General features: G+C 31.7%; 1 protein-coding gene across 5 annotated transcripts in view; it reads right to left on the bottom strand.

Annotated features, from left to right (window-relative positions):
- Nucleotides 1–7,196: 7,196 nt before the first annotated feature.
- The window catches only part of LOC126736267 (AN1-type zinc finger protein 6), a 63,807-nt gene continuing 54,160 nt past the window's right edge, over nt 7,197–16,843 (bottom strand). For 4 of the 5 annotated variants that reach the window (XM_050440542.1, XM_050440544.1, XM_050440541.1 and 1 more), the window contains 3 exons: nt 16,039–16,167; nt 12,463–12,694; nt 7,197–8,009 (listed from right to left, as the gene is read on the bottom strand). In XM_050440542.1, coding sequence (XP_050296499.1) covers nt 7,861–8,009; nt 12,463–12,694; nt 16,039–16,167 — 510 coding nt within the window. In that variant the 3' untranslated portion in view covers nt 7,197–7,860. Of the gene's footprint in view, nt 8,010–12,462; nt 12,695–14,875; nt 15,071–16,038; nt 16,168–16,843 lie in introns of those variants that run through there. The other variant, XM_050440545.1, reaches the window with a different exon arrangement.

Below are 16,843 nucleotides of genomic sequence, written 5' to 3'. Positions count from 1 at the left end.
ACTTATTATAGGTGGTAAAATTTTTCAAGGATGAGACACGAGATAACGGTATTATGTCGGATTAATTGTGGCTCTAGATTCGGGTCGGTATAAAAGAGTGCCTTGGTATAATTATTACCTAATTAAACAAACTTGTATTCTCTAAAGGGTGCTGATAATTATAGCGCCACTTCATAGGTAGAAACACCTTGCAGGTCATATTTCTGATTAATTCGTACAGGAAGTATGATTCTATTTTTATTATATTATATTATGACTACTTTTGTTTTTAAAAATTGATTTATTTTCAAAAACTGGATTTACCTGAAGGAACTAAATTACGACAGATCATCTATGTCTACATAAAAAAGCAAATAATCAAAAAACAATTTTATACTATTTTGTGAGTTCTCAAATATAGTCAGAATACGATATCATTTATCAACAAAATACTTTCAAAATAGAAAATAGACCAACTCCAGTACTGTAGCAATGTTAAATCGACCTACTCAAATTCTTGAGCTTAGCAAAGGCAAGTAGTTTATCACTTATGCTGGCAAATGTGTTCATGGTTTTTTTTTTGGAAAATAATCACATAATGAATGGCAACAACCCAGAGATTTTGTCACTAGTATATTGATCGCCTCTGTTTTTTAAATTGCCATCGAGTCCAAAAAATTGCTCATTAATCAAATACATCCAAATATTTTTTCCACCCTTGAATTGAACCAACAATTTCAAAAATCAAATTGAACCATCAATTTCTTCGATTTAACTTTAACAAAAAGACATGCAATTTTCCATTTACAGAAAACCATTTATGCATCATGTTCTATCTTACCATTCTTATCCCTGTTCTCAGAAAACTATAACAAAGAGGTCAATATACTCGAACAAATTGCATTTAATAATGATTATAATCCCAGTTTAATTGATAAATTTATTTCAAGGGTTAAAACCAAAAATCTTAAAAATGAAATTTATCCTCATCAAAACATTAAAAATAACAATAAATTCCTTTCATACATCATAACTTAAAACTAAAATTTTTCTTGATTATTTAGAGCAGACAATGTTTTCTTCCTCTAATTAAAAAAAGCTTGAGATCTGTATGTGTGAATATTCAAAATTCGATCATCGTCTGCGTTTGGAGGACACATTAAATCTTTTTAGCCCTGTGAAATTAGAAATTAAGTTGAAAACAATTCGGACACGCATTTTTTTGATATAGAATTGTAAATAAAAAATATGTGCAAATCAATTTATTAATACAGACCTATAGATAACTTGTGCATGCAAAAATGATGGAAGATATTAAGAAAAAACCTTATTATTTCTTATCATATAATTTTATCTAAAGTTAATCTATAATTCCGGAAATTATAATCGCTTAGACTTTCTTGAAGACATTTATATAAATGAAAAACTCAAATCTAATACTAATTGCTTAAATACAAGAATAAATCTCAACAGATATTTCATACCACTCCACAAGCGTCTTTCATAACCACTCTATGATGGTACAACTCAACGTTTTGCATTGGAAAAATCAATTTCCTTCTGGCCTTTGTGTCTATTAAATTTTTTTAATTCATAATTTTTGACTTTTAATTTTTCTCGTTTTGATTGAGAATTTGAATGGATTTCACTAAACCTCTTAAAGGATTGTCAAGAAAAAATTGAGACAATTTTTTTTAAATCCGAACTTTGGATTGGAATGAATCACGAGACAACCCATTCATGTAAATCATCTATAATATACAGGATGTCCCAACTCTATTTACACACCATTTTTATGTCAGTACATGACATCTCAGAAGAGGTTAATTACAGATGTAAGTAGCTCCGCACTATACACATACTCCGCGGAGCTATTTACATCTGTGGGTTAATATACCCAGAAGTTCAGTGCAGCGAATTCGGCTAACCACGGATACCACCCTTTCAAAATGTGCTTCGTGCAACATTTACAGCCAATGACTACCATACTACCACCTACTACTACTCAGTTACATGATGACCCAAATTTTCTGCGAAATATTATGTGGAGCGACGAATCACGATTTCACAATAATGGCATCGTAAATCGACATAATAATGATTATTGGTCTACAGAAAATCCACATTGGGTTCGAGAAACTCCCAGAAATTTGGGGAATAGTGTGGTTTGGACTTTCTAATGATCGAATAATTGGACCATATTTTTATGAAAGCACCTTGACTGGCCAAAGGTATTTAAGGTTTTTAATCGAGATCCTAACAACGCTGCTGGAAGAAATTCCTCTAGCAGAACGACGTAATATGTGGCTGCAACAAGATGGTGCTCCACCTTACAACTCGCAGATTGTATCAGATTTCCTTGACAATAGATTTGGAAGGTACTAACTAGATCGGAAAAAGAGGTTCCGTCAGGTGGCTAGCCCGGTCACCTGACGTAACACCGCTAGATTTTTTCTTGTGAGGATATTTAAAAAGACAAGTTAACATTGAAGAGCTAACAAATTTGGAGGATTTAAAAAACAAAATTACATAATACAAATAAAACATTCTTGTAGAGCAATTCCGGAAGAAGTAATAACAAGCGCCTGTACCACATTTAAGTACTATAAGTTTTTTTTAAATTATTCTAGTTTTATAATCGTGTTTAACTGTTTTAATAGTAAATTAAATAATATCATAATAAGCAATTATCTAAAAAGCATCAATATTTGACGTATAAATTTTTTATGTAGAATTAAATGAAGAGTTAAAATACATACATACAGGCTTTACATTTTCAAAAATCTTACTTGACAATGAAAACTTGTGTTTTTGAGACACTCTGTACATTTACCTATACTGTCACCAAAACTAGTAGTTCCAAACAAACCGATCGAGAGAATAGAGCCAGCAACGATCGACAGGCAACAAGAGCGAGAAAAGGAATGGGTACCTTTCAGGTGGTTTATTTTTTGTCAATGTTTAAAAAAAAAACAAGACAATAACACCTGAAGAGGTGTACTAAAGAAAGCCAATAAAATATGTGCCACATTTCAAATTTTTATATAAACGCATTCAAAAGATAAGAGGAGGGGGACAATTAAGAGCCGCACTTTATATGTATACCGTTTAAGAAAGCCGACGTATTTAAAAAAAAACTATAATTATTTTGCTATAATAAAAAAAGAGACTAAATTCGGTATGGTCGACAATTGGAGGGTAAAAAAATACCGTTGCTGGGGAAGAAAAATTAAGATTTTTTGACGAATGATAATATAATGTCTATAGACTTACTATACAGATACGATGTTTGAAAAGCCGACGTATTTAAAAAAAAAAACAATAATTGTTTTACTATGACAAAAGAAGATGCTATTCTTAGAGTAACTATAGCTATTCTTAACGATTTGACCTATTTTAACAAACTTGGTATCGTTGAAAAGAAAACGCAATTGCCTTGCGCATCTTCACAATTGTCTCTTAACAGCTTTCTTATGTCCATTGACAAATGAGTTTTAAAAGTATCTTAATATTTATTGCAGATTAATCCCTCACTCTATTATTTTTAAAAACTATTTTTTCAAAAATATTTGTACTAATTCTCACTTCACTTTTAGTTGGCACTGAAGATGGTGTAAGGACCGAAAACGGTTTTCCGAACAATATATCCATTGCTCTAAATACAAAAAATAATCTTAAATTTCCAAGAACAGCAGAGCTATCTCGCTTCTTCTAAATATAATATACAGAGTGTTTTCAAAGTTGACTCATTTATTTCAACTCATCAAAAGGAGTTAATATACGAAAAATCACCTATTTAAAAGTTGCATAATAAAACATTAAAAATTTGAAAAAATAAGAATGTTAATAAACAAACTTTTTGATATTCTCGGCGAATACCGTATAAATTTTTACCATTTTTGTTTATCGCTTTTACCGTTTATCAAAATTTGTGTTATTGTAGTTTTCGGTACGAGTATTCGTACCTTTGGTTTCGTATGAACAATAAACTAGTGGACATGGACATAATGCCACACTGGAAGAGCTGGTCCAATCTGAAATGGTACAAATTGAGACGTTTTAGAAATAGTTGAAGACAGCCCAAGAGTGTGTAGTATAGCATTAACAGTATTATCCTTATCATTATCAACGGGTACAAGCCTTACAACCTAAAGATCATATTAAAAGAGTTTTATTTTACCAGTGGCTTTTAGAACAATTTGGCAGAAATGAAGATTTTACGAAATTCTTGTATACCGGCGAGGCCATATTTACATGAGATGGAGTGCATCATGTCTGGGCAGTAGAAAATCCGCATGCCGTAAAAATATCTAATTCTCAACATTGATTTTATATTGATACTTTTTCCCACCTCGACTAACTGGTGTAATTTATTTATACTTTCTTCGACACAATTATTTATTTTATTATTATCCTCCAAATTTGAAATAGAATATGTAATGTGATGTTCCTAGGTGATGACGTTCCAATGCATTTTAGACGAGAAGTTCATGAACGTCTAAATAATTTTGTAGAGTTTTTGAATAAATGGGCCGCAATGGACCAGTTTTTTTGACCTCCGGAAAACTTCAAGAGCGCATTGAATATTCTTGTGATTTAATTCGTGGACACCAGGATTTTATTTCCGAAGCTTGAAAAGAGTTATGAATTCGCCAATAAGATTATGTGTTAATCGAACAAATAGTGACAATTTTGAGCAATTTTTGTAAAAACGGTAAACGTAATAGAGATTTAAAACAATAATTTTCAATAAGTGACCTCTTTTTATGCAACTTTTATATAGGTGATTTTTGGTATATTAACTTCTTTTGACGAGTTCTACAAGGTACTGAAATAAATTACTGAGGTTTGAAAACACTATATATACTATGAATTACTTTTAACAAGCAAAAATAATCGTAACTTAAATTCAAATTCCAATAAAATTGTGGCAATATAATTTTAAAAAAATCTGTTAAGATTTATTCCCAAAACTTTAATAATTTTCACGCAGAGATTATAAATCTAATTCTTTATACTACCGATGGTTTCTCGGTCGCATACTAATTCCTTATTATTTCGCGGCATCTCGGAAGCCGGGCTACGGTCTTTTGCCTGTACCTCTCCATAATTATTGAAACAGCCTGAACAGTGATTTTTATTAAAAAGAATAAATTTGGTTTGCTACCAGGGTAACCTAGCAGTAAGCGATTATACAAGGGTTGTGAAAAAAAAACAATTCTTTTGTATAATAAGATTTATTAGACATTGCCACACAAGGCTTTACTTAGTATTATAATATGTAAACAGTTTGCATTTTTATAAGGATAGAAAACAAACTTTTTTTGGTATTTACTAATTTTTTTGCACGATATATAATATGGCTCAAACTATACACTGAAAAATAAATGTGCTTATTACAGAAGGAAATAATTATTTGAGGATTTAAAACAAACCACGTCGTCTATTAAGATACTTTAGAGGAAAAAAATTACTGAGAACTCCAGTTGTTTTGCAGGCCTAAAATTGACAAAGTTGCCCATGTTAGACCTTAATACCAACAGTAAGAACACCGAATATGAAGCCAAAATAAAACATTCTGGGCGCTAGTAACACACCTTAAAAATAATATCACTAATTAATATTATTAACTCAAGAAAAAGTTAATAAGAAAAATCCATCAACACGTTACGTACACCCATCCAAAACAGATATGAAAAAAATTTAATTTGCAGCGAAGGGAAGAAAGTTCATAATTATGAACCATAAAGCTGACTAGAACCTGTTAGAATTGAATTTTTGTAATCAGTTACACCAAAAACACTACAACCATGAGTAAATAAACTATTCAGCTTCTTTCCTTGTTCTCTGTTGGCAATATCATATGCTATTACAAGAATTACCACTAAACTGAATTTAATTGAAACTAAGTGAGCCTCTATATAAGAAAAACAACTTACAGCATATGTCTATATACACAGGATGTGCCAAAATTATGCCATATTTGATTTACTTTGGACAATTTGATCGTATATGATAAGATTTATGAAATAAAATGTTATCCCTTACTATGATCAAAGAACGAGACACATGAAACTTATTCTGCATAATAGGCGAAAGGGAAATTTGACCCCATTTCCTCTTAAAGGATGCCCAATAGTTAAACAGTCAGCTGAAGACAGCAAAGTTCTCTACGCGTCTTAAATTCGACAGCTGATCAACTTGCCAACATGTCCAGCCAATTAAGATGGGGACTGTTTGTACAGAACGACTTTAAGGGCCAAATTTCACATTAAAACTTTAAAAATTGTTTTTTAATTCCAGAGCATAATTATGGATCATCCTGTATATCGATATAACAAAAATTATTAATGTCAAAATTTAACCTAAAAAAAAATCCCATTTGTTACTAGTTGCACGAACATTAAACTAAAATTTAACCATATCTCTTGAAAAATAATAACTCGTTGGACGCAACACCCTGATAAGATAGCGACTCGATAGCATTAAGATTTAAAATGCAGCAAATGTCTTCAAATCATTTTTTTCTTGTTTTGGCAGAACTAATTTATAGCTTTGTTCTAAGTTCTCAAAAAATCCGATATGGTAACATTTAAAATATATATATTTAAGGATTCTGTCTGCGTGTATAAACAAAGCCGTACGAATATACTTTTTTTTTTTTAATTACGAATATTTTGTTAGAAGTAACTACCTATACAGGGACATCGGTTGTTATGTCCGATTAAGATGAAAAAATACCTACAAAGTAAAAATTGCAAACCTAACAGAAAACATGGCGGTTATGGCAAGTTGGAGGATAAGGAAAAAGAATACCACAAGATCAGCTTGAAGTAGCATTGAATTGAAAGTGAGAGCAAGAAAACTGTCTAACATATTTAAATTTTCAGTCGTAAATTAATAAATAAAACTTTTAAATAAAAAAAAAATCAATTAATCAAAGACATGTTAATAAATATTTAATTGGTCCTTTGTCTACTCTTCAATGGCTTAGATAAATAAGATTTAACTAGCAAGAACTTCGCAATAAATTATAACAAACGAAAGATAAAATACCACTATTACAAGATAAATTAAATTAATCACAAAAATGTGCTGGTACCAAGAACTATCCAAACCATTCAACTTGCCATGTTAAAAACCTCCAATTAAGGCCAAAAACAGTAAACAATAGATATTGGCTATATACATAACAAAGAGGCTAAAATGACATTACATATCTAGAAATTTTAATTTATTTAATAAAACTAAACGTTGAAAATATAATTTGAGTGGCAATAAGGTAAGTGGTAATAATAGAACAAGTCTTCGATTTCTTTACACAGGCAGTCTGTCAGTCTTGGAAGAGAATTTTATCCAGTATTAGGTGTCCCGCTGCACAATCTCTAGGAGGTAGTCACAATTTTAACTCTAGCTAAAATGCTCTTCCAACGTTTCTGTGTATAAAAACGCATATTACTGCAATCTAGTCAAGTGTCCAGCACTAGAATATCCCGGCACAATATTACGTGAATCCAACCGAAACCATAAAATGATGAAATTAAACCCGAAATTGGATTTAATAACGGTTACAAAAAGAAAACTGACGATCTGCCATATATGTCAGCTCGGCCGCATCACAATCAGTGTCCACCCGGCGCACTCGATCACAACATCGTCCATAATACGCGAGCGGCACTAAATTTAACTAAAAACGTTCAAAAACCGTTGACCTAATTCGGACGCGGCTCTCGAGACGATTTTACAAAAAAAAATCCGTTTTTGTTTGGATTTCAAGATGTTAACCGGTACGAATTCGGTCGACGATTTTGTATGAGACTACCTATCTAAAGCTTAGGAGCAAGTGTCCTAAGCTTCGGACAGTTGCCTGTGTGGCGGGGCTCAGATTTTCTGGATCTTCTCTCCAACAACGACGGGGTTGTTACGTCGAATTTCTTGCGCCCCCATTTCTCGGTAGTTAAAGCTGCAGTCGTGCTTGTCACTGTATCGATGTACGGCGCAGAATAGACCTCCACAACGGCACTCGAACCCTGAAATAAAAATATATTAATGAGTGTTTAATATACTTTTTATTAGATCAAATGGGACAAGAATCTAGAAGCAATTCGTCAATTCGATTTTTTTTATTATTGCCCTATTTAACTGCCAAGAATACATGCCTACGAAAAATTTGTTCAACATTACAAATCTATCAAGCGGCGCAGGATAAAGGGAACTCCTTAACTTATTTACTTTTTAAGCAAAACAAATAATATTTAGCGTGTTACGTAGATGTTTGTTTTGTAACGTAGTCAGTTGCTTTTTCTCTTCCGGTTTAACGAAAAATCTCTTCATTCTCTTATTTTAAATGGAATATCCGATATACTCCATATTTTACAATAGTACCCCATTTACTTAACACATAACTTCAAAAAAGTTTATTTTAATTTTGACATAGTGTTCTTAATAAGTGAAAAGCATGATAAATGAATATGATATTTTCATTGTACAGGGTGATTCAAAATTGAGTGCAAATATTTCAAGGGCGTATTTGCTAGCCAAAAATAAGAACTTTCTTTCATATAAATATATGTCCTAACTTCGTTTTCTAGATACAGAGTTTTTTAATAAAATCGGTTTTTGATCAATTATTCAAAATTTATTTTTTTTTAGATTAAGCGGTCAATAATGTAACTTTCTTGCCTCTTGAGCCTTACTCATATCTAGCTTTGTTTCCAGGAAAAAAAATCAAAATCTGTGCCTGGCCCAATTAAAACAAATAATAAATTAGCATCGATTATTGAGATTCATTTAATTTCTTTTCAAAAGTTAACTTAGCCTAAGTAACAGATACATACAAAAGCAGATTTTTATAACAAAAAAAAAATATATATTAAAAAACTTTTACACTCTGTATCTAGAAAACGAAACAAGTTAGGACATTCGTTTTTATGAAAAAAACTTTTTATTTTTGGCTGGTAAATACGCCCTTGAAATGTTTGCACTCAATTTTGATCACCCTGTATAACTATGGAAAAATACTATTGTGCTTTATTTTTATGTACTTTCCCGTATAATGAAAAGTAGGTAAATTAAAATAGTAACCAATTTTTTCAAATAGTGCACTTATTGGACTTTTTCCCGAATTTTTGCTGTAACCTTAATTACAACCCGTGGACAAACAACGTCATAACGAACGAAAATAACCAAATCAAATATGCCCATTTTAGAAAAGGAATCTCAAATTAAGTTGCAGGTCTTTCCATTATTATCATATTTAAAAAAAAATTAATAACATTTTAGCTCCCTGTTACGCTGATTTATTATATAAAAACCTCACACCGGATTTACTTTATTATTATATATAATAAAGTAAGATAATTTTCTTTCCGCGATTTTTTTTGGCAGACTAATAACACCAAAATAATCGATAAAAAATGTACCCGTAAAAATCGATTATGCCCATTGTGATACTATTTGAAAAGAAGAAATTTTTAATATTCATGTAGCATTCTATTTCAGGATAAAGTAATATTTCTTTGGAAGAGGTGTCTAAAATTTTAAGAACATATTGGGTATCACATTTAAAATTAGAAAATGAAGGCAATTTCCTGTTCAACGGAATGTGACAAAAGACAATGTAATACGTCAAATGATGTGCGTTTACCTCCATATACCTACCTACCAAACTTAACTTCTTTAGCTTAAAAAGCAAAGAAGTTATAGACAATCAAAACCAAATAAACGCCACCAAGCACCAGTTGGTTTAGTAAACCAAATTACATATGCAAATAAGTGCTAAGCATTCCAGCCTCTTTAGTGTTTTGTACAGGTTATGTTTGCTCCATTTAAGAATAATAATAGTTAATATTGATTTAATTTTCTTTATATTTGTAAAATAGAGATCTACATTTTCTTAATTCCATATATGAATATAGTGATATTCTGTTTTAAAGATTTGTCATTTTATCTAGTATCAAGAGAAAGCTAATGGATGGAGTTGTAATTTCTTACAATTTAATTTCAATGTAGAGCTTTAAAACATGGTTTAGAACAGCATTTTACACTAATATCTCAGTCGTTTGTAAACTATCAGCAATGTAAATAGCCCCGTTTTCATTATTGGGATAGTTTTTAGTCGAAACATATTCTTTAAAAATAAAATAAATAGCTTTGTCGACAAGTAGATATGTATATAAATATATCAAAATACAATAGGATAGAAAAAGCATAAATAAACTATGCCCCATTTTTTATCATTCAAACTCTAAAATATTCTTTTTTGTCAAAAGCTTACATAGGTCAATTTTGAAAGAGCCTTGGATATAGCTTGCAAAAACTAAAATGCAATAAACATGTAACTTTTAACAGCAAGTTGCCAAAATGAGCTTAAAAAGTTATTTGAGCGTTTGGTTGAGTTATACATAACTACATCCATAACATGTTTTTTAATCAACGAATGTTTGGTGTCATATGTATCAAATAAAAGCTAAGAAACTTGGATATTTGCACTGTTAATGAAAATTTAATACTATTACATTAAAGACTCAACCATTATTGAGTAGGAATGCATAATATTCGCATCGCTTAGAAGGCAACAAAAAGTAAATTGTCAACATAGTACAATTATTAATAAAGTTTACCATCCTTAGTGTGGAAAATGGAAAGAAAGTATCGCAGGTTTAGGACTTTTATGCATCTCTATGGAACAATGCGGCTTTCTTCTTAAGACCGTGACAAAATGACAGATAAATAAAAAAATATCAATTTTAAAAAAAGTTGTGTGCAGTGCAAATTACATTTATTCAGATTCAGAATGGCAGCATAAAGAAATCACGAAAATTTTGAATCATATGATGTGCTAGTTGGCTACATAATATGTAATGAATGATTGGCAGACTTATATCTTAACAGGTACCTGCAATATTTTTATTCATTTTATAACTCAACTTATTCACGGGTTGCATTATCTCTTGTCGTTATTCTTAGAGAAAATAACCTTTTCCCGACAGGTTTTTAAAACCAAAAGAAATTTAATTAATCATTATGGCGCCTTTTCGAAGCCAAGACCAAAAAAATGTTAAAAAGAGAATCATTTGGTTAAAATTAATGTTTTGGCATGCGAAGCTGCAAATCTATCTACATCTTGTAGAGTCAATGAGTCTGAATTCGGCGTTAAGAGAAGCAAGGTTCATTTGATTCCAAAAACACACAAATTTCACCCTTACAAGGAAAAAATCGTTACAACCTGGAGACGCTGCACATAGCTTATTTTTTTGTAATTGTAATTCACCAAGAAAATCCTCATATTACTCTTGAACCTAAACGGTAATTGGAATGTATAATGGAGACCTTAACTGCCGCTTTATTGTGCCAAAAGGAACCAGAAACAGTCCGACATGTAATTTGCAATTGCGAGGCCTTGTGCCGCAAAAGGCAACAAATATTTGGGAGAGATGAGCTGGGCCCAGAAGCATTGCATACCACAGCAGCAAAATACCTGTACTGGCTGGTACAGGGCAGCGAGGTGCTAGGCTGGGTAGTATAGATGTATATCGGGGTGAGCACAATTAGGCTGAGGTGTATTCGGGCATAATGGACGAACCCCAAGAGGGAAAAAAAAACAAAAACGGCAAGGAAGGTCAGGTTTAACGTTGCATGTTTCATTTTTTTTTAGAACATTTGAAGGGGTGCTAATAGCAGACCGATATTTAAACTTACTGCAAGAAGTCATTCCCGAGCTTTTAAGAAATGTTCCTTTGGCAAATTTAAACAATATATATTTTTAACAAGATGGTGAACCAATACATAATGCTAATATTATTCGCCCATTCCTAGAGGATTCGTTTTCGCAAAAATGGATATGAATCAATGGTCCCATAAGGTTGGCTGTAAGATCTCCCGATCTTCCGTTTTGGGCAGTTTTTGTAAGGCTAAGTTTATATGGTGCGGCATACAGTCCATATTTTGTAGGAAAATGTGTATATAAAGATTACAAAATGGGGAAGTCTTTATCTCCAAGAAAAATGCATGTAGGTCACTTAGGTAAATGTATTATGCATTTTGGCTGTGTAAACAACAATCATCAGATACAGAACATTACAAAAAACATATACGTTCACCAAATAAAACAAAAATTTACCCGTTATCGGGAATAAAAACAACAATGTTGTATTTTTTGTAATGTTCTGTATCTGATGATGGCTGTTTACACAGCCGAAATGCATAATACATTTACCTAAGTGACCTACTTGCATTTTTCTTGGAGATAAAGACTTCCCCATTTTGCAATCTTTATAACTATAATTCTCTATTTTATTCTTTAAAAAATTTCGCGTATTTCGCTAACCATGTTATCATCTTCGGGAGAAGACGAATACATGGTTAGAGAGGTTTTAATGTTTTTTTTTTAACGAACACGCGTTTTATTACTTTTGATTAGTGTTAAAACTGTTTTGTGAATTGTACCATTATTTCCACCTAACAAGATAAAAAAAAACTTACCGGTTAGTCCGACCTTCTTGCGGCACGTCGCGCACCTGTTCTTTTTCTTCTTCGCATCTTTGTCGCTGTCCTTCTCGTCGCTGCTGCCGGCGGCTGCTTCGCTGTCCGGGCCGCCGGACGGCGACGAGGGGTTCGGCGAGGGAGGCTCGTCCGCGGCCGGAATGACCACAGCGGCTACGGCGGCCGCTGCCACGGACGCTTGGTGTGAGGGTGACTGTGATTCATCAACAATCTGCACAACAAAAAACTTACTAAAACTTTGACTCCACATGATAATAATAAATTATGTCCAGTTTGTAAGTTCCTAGTTCAAGTTCAAATTTTAATAATAGCCGATTACAGTGTATAAACGAAGTTCGCTTGAACCTAGCAGTTTCTATCATACTGGGCTGTAATCTGCGCTTTGAAGGGATACCAGTTTTAAGATGGGAATTTATGTTTAAAAGGATACATTACAGATTAAAATGTCGTGCAGTGGGACATTTTCGTTGCTTCATATATTATACAATGTGTCCCACTATAGTAATTACTATAAATCTATGAATACTAGATAAAAATTATACAAAAAACTTTAAATGGAGAAGTTTTCGACGATTATGTTAGTAAGTTAATACTACTTGAATAGTGCAGTATTTTGTCTGTTCAGGTTTATGAAATATTACAATTTAATTTTCAAAAGTGTTTAAAAACTGACATGTTTTTTGAAATTTCTCAAATCTGTAAGCATAATACAACTGTCTGTTAGTTAATAAATTTTTCTAATTTATTATATTTTCTACAAGGGCTTACCATAGGTTAAATAAATAAATTGAGCGGAAAACGATCTTTAGAAAAGAACTTAATCAACCAACTAAATGATAGATTTTCCAGTGTGAAAGACATGCTGCCATCTAGGCCACAATCCAACAATATTCCCTATACTAACTACAATGAACGTAAGAGCAATGCTGTTCTAATGCAAGAGCTATTTGAGATGCAAAAACGCACTTAAAATGTTATGCTTTTTAATATGGGATTGACTTGGCACCTAATGAACCTGAAGGACACCAAGTTTACACTCTCTTGAGTTGAGTATAAGTAAACAAATTGAAGTATCCTCTATTATAAAATTGAGGAAGTCCAATTGCAATTGCTAAAATACTCTTGGGACTTTATCTAGTTCTCTGGATGTCCTCACTATATTAAAGTCCAGAAGACACTTACTTTGTCACTCACAAAGGGAAAGCTGATCTCATTATCAACAACAAAGTGAACTTCATAACATTAAGCATGAGCTAAAACAACGAAGAGAGATTGGTAAGGTCATCTTGTTCTCAAGTTATCCAAAGGAGGTATTGGTACAAAATATAGAAACAACTTTCAGCGATGATCTTACAGTTTGTTATAACAGAGAATTTTCTTTCTGCTGTCGCGGGTCCACGTGATGACATAATTGCCATTCCAGCGTCAATGCTCCAGCCTAATATATTCCATTCTAGGGGGTGCTGCTTGGACTATCAATTAGCTTAAACTCCGAATGTCTGGTCTTACTGGAAATAACAAAGTAACTTGGAAAGCCTCACTCATAGATGTAATTAGCTGTACATTTAATTATTTTTTAATTTATATGCCCCCTTACTGCTAGTGATTGGGTTGTTCTTACCTTCCTTGAATATTTTTTTTCACTCAAGTATTTATTTAATAAGAATATTATCATGCTGAGAGATTTTAATGTTCCCATTTTGTTAAGTATAATACAACTGTCCAGTCAGATTCTGTCACAAGATTTAATTTAAGATTTTTTAATTATTAAGATTTTCCTCACACATCAGCACATCAGGAAAAGGACTTTGATGATAAACTAGCGTATGTAATTTAAAATAAAAATTGAATTGATTATCTGTTTAAGCTAGAAATAATTTCACAACTAGATTTCCTAAAAATAGATGAAGTTTGTATTCCTATATTGCTCATAAATAACTTTTATATAATGTATGTAATTACTATAAACGAACTACTGCCGAGAGATAATATGTTATTAGAAAAATTATATGAATTTAAGAAACAAGAACTTCTTTACACAAATTGCTGACCTATTTTAACAAAAATATGGGTGATCTTATTGCCAGAAAGATGGAACAGATTGTAGATTTTGTAAAGATAATTTGCGGGTCGTATATATAATACTGTTCAGTCTTTAGAAACAATAAAAGGACTTTTAAATTACATCTGATTTAAAGAAAAGTGCTAGAGTTGTACAGTGATCGGCATTTTTAAGTAATGAAAAAAAATTGAATAAAGACAAAGATTAAAAAAAAATATATTATATAAAAATAATACATGATGGATCGCAGTCTTTTAATTATGCTAGACAAACTTTTTTACACACTTAAGAGTGAAATAGAAAATAAGTTATAACAAATGAAAACCAAACCTTAGTAACGTTCTCATAGATTTCCTCCAAATCCTCGATGATGAACGAACGGATAAACGCGCTCGAGTCGACAAAATTTGCGGTTCCGGAAAAACTCTCATTTGAATTAGACTTTTTGCTGGTATTCGATGTTTTTGAGGACGACTTTCGTAAATTCTCTTTTGACATAATACTTGATAATTTTGACACTGAAGGATTAAATAAAAGTCAACAACAGGTACGTAATACCTTTTAAAATAAGTTCGGTGAAATGATATGTTCAATTACGACCTCGAAACTAACATTATTAGATATGGTCTCGGATATGGCGTATATCTCAGATATTTGGTTAGGTAATTCTGCAGTTTAGCGGCTTTTGTCAAAACTAACGAAAAATGGTCGGGTTTTTTGCAAAGTGGGTAGATTTCGATATATATTTTTCTCTCGATATATGTATTTGAGGAAGGACTGCTAGCTTATTTGTTAGGCATGGATGAAATATATATAGTTTCTTTGTAAAGGGATTACTAACTTCTACCTAATAGGTGGTGCATTCTTAAAGAAAAAATTACTAAAAATTTGAATAAAATGCCTCAGGATAAACAAAGAAAATAATACTTTGGTACCTTTCATAAAAGTCGATTTAAAAAAGCAAGTTTGCATTTCTCTTTAGAAAACACCGTTTTAACGTTTTTTATTTCCAGAATGTCACGAAAATTTAATAATAAATATTTTGCGATAATTCTGTGACTAATCTAAAAAATAACTTACTTGATACAAGAGGCCGAATCATTTATGACATGAAAGCCAAGTCCACTCGACGACGACGGGAATAATAAATGAAAGAACTGGCGAGGCACCGATAATTCAAGTGACAAAAATATGTTTTATTACTATAAACAGAAAAATACAAACAAGGTAAGCCCGAGAGAATATAATTCTGAAGTAAGAGATAATTTATTTTATGAAATTTATGTTCATACAAGCACAAAAAAAACTGAAATTTACAATGTTAATAATTATAAGACTAACACTAAAAAAATCTTAAGTAACTTGAGCATTCCTATACGAATTTTCGAATAAAAACTAATTACCAGCTTCAATATTAAAAATGATATGTTTTAATCATTTATATTAACATTATAATAATTATGGCCATGGAATATTCATTTTATTAGGCTTACCTGGGTTGGTAGTTCAGATACAGTCTGGGATGGAAGATGGCTTATGGTAGGTTGAGCAGTGGAGGTTTCTCTATAAGAAAGACTAGCTGGTGTGTTAGTAGGAAGTTGTTGTTTCTTTTTCAATTGTTCCTAAAAATGTAAATTTCAGTTAAAGTCTGACAAAAATACTACAGTTCACATTGTCATTGTACAGGATGTTTGATTACGGTTGGACATATACCAGAAACTATAGGTTTTATCGATACAGAAATGTATTAAGAGGAAGTTGAGAATATGGTTTGCTGGTCCTAAAAAACCATATTTCATACTATTAGTATCTAAATACTTATCTCATTTTTTTTTCAAATTGAAAGGACCAATCAGTTTTCCAGGCCAGTGTCTGGCCTTAATTAAACACCCTGTAATGCCTATTTTTTTTCTCAGTGCAGTTCTAGTTTAAGAGCCAATATTAAGTAACAAAAAAACAAGAAAAAATATTTTAGAATCCACTTTTTCGAAAACCAGAAATTCAGCACTCGGGTCCGTTAAAGTTAAGGTCTAAAAACCGATTTTTTTTTTGAAAATGTTTAAATAGAATGTTGAGCGTGGTCAAAATATTGATAAAAAAGTGAGAATAATTGGAAAAAATACAAAACTTTGAAAATTGTGAAGATTTTTCTACATACATTAAATACGTAATTATTGCCGGCTTGCACAAGGTTTTTTTAGCTGTGATTTTGCTATAATTAAAAAATATATATATTGGGGCAATTTAGGAACTTTTTGGGGGCTAAAATTGTAAATTTATAAGATTTCTTTGCTTTGT

The sequence above is a fragment of the Anthonomus grandis genome, chromosome 5 (genome assembly GCF_022605725.1).
Source record: "Anthonomus grandis grandis chromosome 5, icAntGran1.3, whole genome shotgun sequence".
Lineage (NCBI taxonomy): Eukaryota > Metazoa > Arthropoda > Insecta > Coleoptera > Curculionidae > Anthonomus > Anthonomus grandis.
This window is presented reverse-complemented; position numbering and strand designations above follow the sequence as displayed.